Source organism: Argentina silus (genome assembly GCF_951799395.1).
Source record: "Argentina silus genome assembly, chromosome: 7".
Classification (NCBI taxonomy): Eukaryota; Metazoa; Chordata; class Actinopteri; order Argentiniformes; family Argentinidae; genus Argentina; species Argentina silus.
The window spans coordinates 19476611-19485946 of record NC_139661.1 but is presented as its reverse complement, the minus strand read 5'-3'; the positions used below and the strand labels follow the sequence as shown (position 1 = coordinate 19485946).

General features: G+C 47.4%; 1 protein-coding gene across 1 annotated transcript in view; it reads right to left on the bottom strand.

The window, feature by feature from the left end:
- Positions 1-8502, bottom strand: part of rhobtb4 (Rho related BTB domain containing 4) — a gene marked incomplete at its 5' end in the record, with an annotated part of 22883 nt that extends 14381 nt beyond the window's left edge. The window contains 3 exons of the mRNA XM_083674048.1: positions 1-46; positions 253-454; positions 8468-8502. The exon at positions 1-46 is cut by the window's left edge and continues 58 nt beyond it. Coding sequence (XP_083530174.1) covers positions 1-46; positions 253-454; positions 8468-8502 — 283 coding nt within the window. The remainder of the gene's footprint in view (positions 47-252; positions 455-8467) is intronic.
- Positions 8503-9336: the final 834 nt, after the last annotated feature.

Sequence of the window (9336 nt, the reverse complement as noted above, 5' to 3'; positions counted from 1 at the left end):
AGGACACACTGACTTCGTCCACCACATCCCGGGATCTCTCCAACACCTGTGTCACAGACACGCATCTGAATATCATGGGAGATCTTTAGCGTGTCCAAATGATGTGTGTCCAAATGCACATGCAGTCTGTGCGCAAGCATGTATAGAAAGACAGGACGTTTGTGTAGAACAGCTTGTTGGACGCTGTAAATGAGTGTGGCTTTGTGTGTGTGTGTGTGTGTGTGTGTAAATGTAGTGTGGGTGTGTGCCCACCTCCTGGCACACACGGTACTGGTCGATGGCCCAGACGGTTGGCACGTGGGTAGCGAGCAGCTGGTACTGTGTGAGGGTGGCATTGCAGGCGCGGGCACAGATGAGCCTGGTCTTGCCCACAGCGTTGTCCCCTACCACCACACACTTAATGGTTTCCACATTGGGCCGCTCATAGTCTGTGTCTATATCCATGGAGAGGGCCCTGAGAAAGAGGAAGGGAGAGAGAGAGAGAGAGAGAGGGGGAGAGAGAAAGAGGGATTCAAACAACAGTTCAGTTACACAGGAAACAATACTGAATTTCAACAGCGAAGGCTATGGGCCAAGGAATACAGCTGGGTAGCTTCGAAATCAACTTTTGCCAACTCCTTGAAAGAACACATGGTTTGGAGGCAGCGAGATAAACTGATGAACTGAGGAGATATTTATGTCATAATAAAGAGAGGAAGAGAGGTAGAGTGAGAGAGAGAAAGAAAGAGGGGGAGGAAGAGAGAGAGAGAGAGAGGGAGGAAGAGAATGACAGAGTGTGTGAAACGAGGCTATCCCATCTGCTGAGGCGTATGATGGGTTTTCTTCCTGTTTCTCTCCATCCTCCTCTTATCTCTCTCTCTCTCTCTCTCTCTCCCCCTCATTCCCCCTCTCCCTCGAGTGTCTCCAATGCCAAGATTGAATCTCCTCTTAACAAATCGAAATGGGAGAGGTGCATTAGCCCAGCGAATCGCTATTATTGCTGCGAGGAATGACATCAACGTTTAAACCGGTCCCGCGGGAGACGCTCACCGCTCCGTCTCAACCTGTCCTGAAACTCCATATCCACAGTAGACCACGGCAGAAGAGAGGCTCCTTTACTTCAGACGAAAGGGAGACGGAGACGGAGCCCATTGTCCGATCACTCAACCCAGGCTTTGTTCAGGAGGCCCAATGTGGCAAAATGTTTCGCGACAAAGTGAAACAGATGAGGCACTCTCTTTGTCCAACAAGAACACAGATTTGCGGTGGCAAAAGGTGTACCCTTCTGAACATGAGCCCGGAGAACAGACCAGCAGTTTGAATAGAGGGAGGCCTCACAGAGAAATCTCTTGTCTGGTAGTTTAAAATGAGTGTGAGGTAAACCGTTGAGGTTTATTCTGGTCAAAATAGCACATAATACCTAATGCTAAATGATGATGCTCGATTTGAAACGATGGGACCAATGGAATAGTCCCATAAGTGCGAACTTCGCTAAAATCAGGCACACCTCAAATAATTTTTTGACTAAATTTTACCGAGGTCTAGCATAAACCAATAGTGCTCGAGGTGACCAAGTCTCACAAAACCGGACAAGACTGTGGTCAATAGTCGTTCTCAGACCAATGGTCAGCAACAGCTAGGCCAGAGCTTTACACACAGCAGATTGCGTAGCTCTGCTGACTTTCTGTTAGCACCACAAAGCCCTGTGAAAAGCTTGTTTTAAGCTTATTTACTTAAACTTGTCAACAGGCTTTTTGGAGTTGCTGGAATGGGAAAACCAGCCCCACGTGAGAGGAATGTCCTTACATAATATCAACACTAACAAACAGAGTTGCATACAGAACAGTCCATGGTAATAACATTCTAACTGGCATTCTCAGTGAAATGCAATCGTCATGGAGACTAAGCATGCCAATGACACAGGCGTCAAGTTGCTGCAAACAGAGCTGAGCTCACAAGAGTCTCAAACCTGCATCCTCTGTACTTCAGACACACTTGACCCGTCTCCTAAAACCCATTTCAAATATGTATTTTGCCCAGGTCTGGTGCCAACATGGTGCCCACTTCAGTTCCATATATCATACATATACATCATATATTACCAAAGTGTGGTTCTGATAAATGCCACCTGAACGTTTGTTAAGCTCCAGTGCATTTCTGAAGGTGATATTGATACCAGCAGTGTTACAGACAGACAGACCTGCCGTCCTGCAACGCTCCGACCCAGCCATGGCCCCAGAAATAGACTCTATGAAAGATTCATAGGCTGTTGCTTATTATTCCATTGACGTAGATGCCATGGAGTACTTCATTGAGTGACAAGACAGCGACGGCTAAATATGGAATCCATTCATCAAACACACGAGTCGGGCCAGCGCACACACACACACACACACACACACAGTACAGGCTGAGGGAGACAATATTGTCACAGACAACTACACAACACAAACATAACAAACCAGTCAGCTCATGCTCCAACAAACATCCTGTTTCTGGAATATTCCAAATTGAACATTTGAACGCGCCCCAGGCGCTTTGGTGGAATGTATCTCTAGCCTACTACAGTGCTAATCTTCCCTCCAAAAGAGGGAAAGAAGACTGCTACGCCAAAACAATAGTCTCAACTTATGGTGCGCTTTTTTATTAAAAGCAGCTTAATGCGTTTTGACCGTAGTCTTTGTCCAAAGCATTGTACGCCCAGCCTACCTTAGTCCATGTGAGAAGCTGAGATGACCGACCCTGAGACAAAGACACTGAAAGATTCTCGACACCTTCCTCGGCTATAAATGCTCTCCGCTCCACTTCCTCTGGTCCCTCTGGGACACAGACAGAGACACGTACCGTACCTGAGAGTCTACGTGAGTCTGCGATAGAGAGAGCAGTAAAAGTGACTACATCCAACCCTTATCCTTATCTTAACAGTTGCTTATCTTCATTATAGTCACAGCAGCTGCAGGGAGACGGACAACAGCGCCGTGTGCTGAACATTGGAAAAGGGAAGGAGTGAAAGGGGAAGGATCTGTTGGAGAGACAGAGGGAGACATGGCCATGGTCATTCCCATTGGGAGCAGCAAACCAACGCTAAGTGGGGGAAGGTGCTTGGTTGCTAACAAGGATGTGTGTTTTGTCCTCTTGTTGATGTTCCCCCTGGCTGGCTGTGAGGCAGCATGATGTAACTGGGAGTAGGGCTGGTGTTGGTGTTGGTGTTGGTGGACTCTAGTTTCTGAGCAGGGATCATAGGCATGAGGCCTGGAGTTAGACTACAAGACCATGTCTATGTGGGCACAGCATCTTGACCATGCAGATGTCAGACACACACACACACACACACACACGGACATTATTGGCAGTATGTGTGCACTGCCTTTGACTTACACAAGACTGGAGGTCAACCTCTTTTCACACTCAGCTCCTCCACACACATGCACGCGCACACACACACACACACCTGGGCTCAGCTGAGAGCGGCAGCAACCAGACACGGTCAGAGCAGTGTAGGGTGTCATTCCCGGCCAACGGGCTGATACTGTTCATATCCTGACTACACCAGTCTAGACATCATCTGCTCTGCCGTGTCAACGGCGTAGTGTAGGTTCATAGGGCAACACTGGCCAAGCATCTCTCTCTCTCTCTCTCTCTCTCTCTCTCTATAGACTCCAGACTACCCTCTCCCAACTTTGACCCCCAACACTTTACCTCGATAACAATGTGTTATTATCCTGGTTTAACTCCCTGGTTGGTGAGAATCCACAGTGTCCTGTGTGACATGTTGACAGTCGTCGGGGAGACTGCAGTGTTAGGCACACTGTGACCGAAGCTGCCGAACACCCACTCACACAAGCAACCTCAACAAGCCTTCTGCTACACTCAGCACAGCCAAGGAGTGTGTGTGTGTGTGTGTGTGTGTGTGTGTGTGTGTGTCTGTGAATGTGTGAGTGTCTGTGTGTTAACGCATGTGTGTGTGTGTGTGTGGTGCGTGTGTGTTTGGTGCAGTAGGTCTACGCTCCATGCAGGTACAGAGCTGACAAAGACAGCCTCATGCATATTTGAGTGGAGTGTCTCAGTATGGGCCTGGTTGGGTCAGTGTGTGTGGGGGGTTTAATAAGGGAGTGAACAGCTATGCTCCGTCTCCTTCGACCAAGTTTTATAATGACCCCTCTCTTTCCTAATAACCCTCTCTCTCCCCCTTCCCTCTCCCCCTTCATGTTTCCCTCTGCCCCTGTCTGTCTGGCTTAAGCCCCAGCTGTGCCTGGTCGCCCACTCATTCAGACCAACTGACACCGATTGACTCTCTCTCTCTCTCTCTCTCTGTCTCTGTCTCTGTCTCTCTCTCTCTCTCTCTATTTTTCCCTCTGCCCCTGTCTGTCTGGCGTAAGCCCAGCTGCGCCTGGTCACCCACTCATTCTGACCAGCTGACTGACTCTCTCCCTCCTTCTCTCCCTTCACACTATCCCTTCCATTCTCTTCCCTCTTCCTCACTTTTTCTATTGCTCACTTTTAATAAACTCACCAGGACGCTCCCTCTGTTTCTCTCATCCTCTTTCACTGGTAAGCACCATGTGGGCAATGAGCACTGTAGGCAGCCAGTCTCTCTCTCTCTCTCTCTCTCTCTCCACAGCTCCAGTGGTAGCAGCCGTTCTGCCCCTGAACTCTATAACCCAAATCATTGTTAGGCCCTTCTACCCCCCCTCACACACAGTCCTCTCCCCCCTTCCCCCCTTCCCCCCTTCCACTCTTCCTCTTCCTCTTCCTCTTCCTCAGGGCTAGAGTTCACCCCTACACTATGACACAGCTGCCTGCCTGTTCCTCCCCTTGGATATGACTACGGGAAACAGTCTGCTCCAAACACACACACACACCAATTACTGTCGTATGTGTGGTAAAACACGTGGTACGCATGCAATACAGTGCCCTGTGCAAGTAATGGGACAGTGAAGCATTTTCTTCTTCTTTTGGCTCTATACTCCAAAGGTTTGAATTTAAAATCAAACTATTACTGTTAGGTAATTAATTGTGGCTTGACAGGTGTTTCTGGTTAGTCAGATGTGTTCCGTCACATAATTTATGCAGGCATAAGATTTGGAGTCTGCTCTTGGTGTCAAGCTTTTCTTAGGTGAAAGTGTAGCACAATTCTACCAACCTAGAACAGAAGTACAAGGGCAGTTACATGGAAAAGGAACCATGGGAATCAAATTCATTGGATGGTGCTTCATCATACAGTAAGACAATGACCTACAGACGTACTGCAATGGCAACTAGGGAGTTTTTCAGGGCCAAAAAGAGTAAAATTCTTGGCTGACCAAGTCGATCTTCGGATTTAAATCCAATTGCATTTAATTTCAAAATGTGTTTAATTCCCTGGCAGGATTTTAGGCAAAAACATTTATCAGAACATTTGAACAGACAAGCAGGGATGTGTGTGTGTGTGTGTGTGTGTGTGTGTGTGTGTGTGTGTGTGTGTGTGTGTGTGTGTGTGTGTCTGTGTGTGTTTGTGCATGCGTGCGTGTGTGTGTGCGTGCGTGAGTGCGTGCGTGTGTGTGTGTGGACACAGCAGACAGATAGAGATGTGTAAAGACAGAGGCAGCCACAGGCAAGGCGGGCACAGACTGGTTATATAACGTGTCTGTAGCCTCAGCACAGCTTAAACAGGTCCAGGGGAACAGCAGGATGGCTACAACATCCTCAGTTAATGCACAGCCCTGGGCTTGTCACACACAAACACACACACACACACACACACAGACACACAGACACACAGACACACAGACACACAGACACACAGACACACACACACACACACACACACAAACACTGTCACAACAGTCCTAATGAGCAGCTCTCTGGGGCACCATGGCAGAGTGTGTGGGGATGCCTCTGCTGCATCACTGCCTTTGAAACATGGCAAAGCATCTCACTGTCCTCATTCTCCATCTCTCCCTTTCACTACCCACCTCTTCCTTTCTCTCTCTCTCTCTCTCTCCCACTCCTCTCCCCCTCTCTTTCTTTCTCTCCCTCCCCCCCCTCTCTCCTCCACCTCTCTCTCTCTCTCTCTACCACCCCTCTCTCTCTCTCTCTCTCTCTCTCTCCCTCTCTCGATGGAGGAGAACGGTCCCTTCGGTGGCTCACAAGTCCTACCCTCAGGGTCGACCATGGAGAGTGCAGCATGCGGTAAAGTCACCAATTACTCTGCGACAGGCACAGGCAGCCTTTAATAAAACTTACAACGAGACCGCCTTTTACAGAACATGTGCCGAGAGCAAGATCAAGAATCTCTCCACATCTCTATCCTTTATCCGAGACATCACCTACGGCGTCAGACGAGTGCCAAACGTCGACCACGAGCAAGATGGCGTTGTAGAGCAGGAAACTTGCTCATCGAGCGAGCGTAAACTCAGACGAGCCAGCGCGTGAGCTGGACCCGAGCGCACAGGCTGTCATATATTGCGCGCGACAATGATTTTAAGCTCGCCCATACGACGTACTCAGACGCAAGCTCTTAGTTCCATTTGCGCGTCAAACGCGGCCTGCTCGATATGGTTTATGCACTCACGAGACTGGTTCTCTGCTCGCTTGACTGAGTTTATGCCCGCTGGATGAGCAGGTTTCTTGCTCGACAGTGCCACCCCAGAGCGTGCTGGACATTTGGCATTAATCTGACGCCATAATCACCTCTCTCCTAATATAGAGACCCAGTGAAATACTCTTACACACCCTTACACAAGAGAAAACACATAACATGGCTCATGGCTTTAACGAGGATCAGGTGCACGACTGAAAACAGCACATGACACTTACCGCTATAAGTCTTTAACATAAGCCTGTGTAAACAAAACACAAACACACGCACACACAACACACACACACGCACACTCAGCCATGGTTGACTTGAACGTGTTAACTCACCAAGGGAGTTAACTCACACTCACACAATTCACGCTTTTTTTGTAATATTAAAGCACTGCAGCACAATACCAGGAACCAACCACGGAAGTACGATGTTACCTTAGACTTCAAAGATATGCGTCACTCACTCTTCTCTACTTGAGCCTTCAGTTCTGGCACCTCTTTTAGTGATGACTCTCTCACCCCATGGCATTTCTCTCTCTCTCTCTCTCTCTCTCTCTCTCTCTCTCTCTCTCTCTCTCTCTCTCTCTCTCTCTCTCTCTCTCTCTCTCTCTCTCTCTCTCTCTCTCTCTCTCTCTCTCTCTCTCTCTCTCTCCTCTCTCTCTCTCCCTCTCTCTCTCTCCCTCTCCCTCTCTCTCTCTCCCTCCCTCCCTCTCTCCCTCTCTCTCTCCCTCTCTCCCTCTCTCTATATATACACAACTCAAGTCACACTTCTGGCTGACTCTTCAATGTGGGTCAATTCAATGCAGCCTCTTATCCGCTGACTGTTGACACAGAGAGAATAGGGCAGTGTTGTCACTCAGAAACAATGTTTCTTTATGGCCATACCCTGACCATAAACGTCACTGTATACACATGATAAGGTTGATACATTACTAAGGCATACTTTCAATAATGAGAGCAGCCATGCATGTTTGTTTTCCAGCGCATAGTTAGATGCATTACTCACACATTTGAAGAACGATGCTTCTACTCACTGCCTCCACAATAACCACTTCTGTGATTTGATTTGGCAAATAGACTAGTCATCAGAAGCGATATACTGTATGACCATGTGAGATGAAACTAGATGTTTTTCTCACTGAAAACGTTTACATTTGTGAAGTTAACTCATCATTTCTGCATGTTGAATGCACCATACACTTGGTGAACTGACCATATTAATGATCTCATGGGAAACAGTGTTACAGATGAAGGTGTGTGTGTGTGTGTGTGTGTGTGTGTGTGTGTGTGTGTGTGTGCGTCTGAGCCTTCTACATGAAAATAAGTGCTTTTACTGTAGATGTTGTCATTCATCCACCAATTCAGCCTTCTTTCCAAAAAATACTCTGATCTGGCCCCTGCAGTGTATTTCAAACTATTGCATCAATGGATGCTGCTTTGTCATGCCTCTTGCGCAGCCATTCATAACCAACTGGCTCATTCATATTTTCTCTGCCACACAAAACCAGGCAAAAAAGCATCTCCAATGTTTGCCAGAGTTATTCTAAAATGTACTTTGAGACTATAAATGAACTACATCAATTGTAGTCTAGCGTGGAAAGGATTAGGTCGTGTCACAACGCGATAGTCTGGATATTGTGTATAAGGATAAGTGAATACTCCCCAAAACAGATGCATTGATAGTCTTGCGTAACGAACCAAGCCCATATCGCTGCACCACCGAATCGAAAGGCAAGCGGCAGCAAAGAAAGCACACGTGTGCAAAAAAATATGTAAAATATAATGCATTGTTACAATGTATCGCTGGTAGCGCTTATAAACTTTCGGACACTTAAGATGTTACATTATTGTTTCTTCATGCAAAACAAAAATAGAACACGTGACCCATATATGCCTGTGCAGGACTGACATTTCCTACCTTCCGAGTCCGACTGTTCCAGGATTGACCCACATGCCACTCCGCGCGTGGTTCACCCCCCGGCCACGTTAACCGTGCACGGGAGAAGTATTAGGTCAAATAGAGGTTGGTAGACAGACCCTTATCTGGAGATAGCTAGTTAGTGCGGACGCTGCAACAAAAAGAAACTCACAAAGGTAGCATCTTCCTTCTTCTTGCTGTACACCGAGACTGCTCACCAATTCACTAATCTGTGTCAAGCTGCGTAGACTTACTGTCTAAGTTACTGTCATTGTTTTTTTAAAACGGCTTATTTGGGGTGAAATTGTAACCATTGCTGGTTCTAACTGTTTCGCATCCGAGCCACCTCTTTGTGTTTTTGTTTCCCCAGCTGATTTCTCCACCGGCACGCCCCCACGGGTTGCGTCACGACCCAGACAACTCTGCAAGGCTCGTCTTGGAGATTGGGGAGACAAGCCAATCATAAAGAGCAAACTCTTCCTGTTCCCGCCCCCTTAACTCACAGCGTGCCATACACTCCACGCCCACTTCTGACACAACTTCTGCCTGATCAGCTGTCACTGCAGGAAACCCGTAACTGACAGCTTATGCACACACTGTAAATAGAGCGCGATCTAATGATTTACAGTCAGTATCTCATGATTTAATGGTTTAGTTCATACGGTTGATATTGTCAGTGTTATGCCGCAAGTATTTGTCTTATTTTGCAAAGTTAAGAACTCTCTTGTCTGTAAATGACTAAATCTCACAATATGAGTCTCAGAGGCAATAGCGATTGCCAAACAAATTTGAAGCTGCTCACTTCTCACAACATATAGGAGAAAAAGACATGGTACAATATGGTGGTCTCCCCCACCTGTGTATTAAAT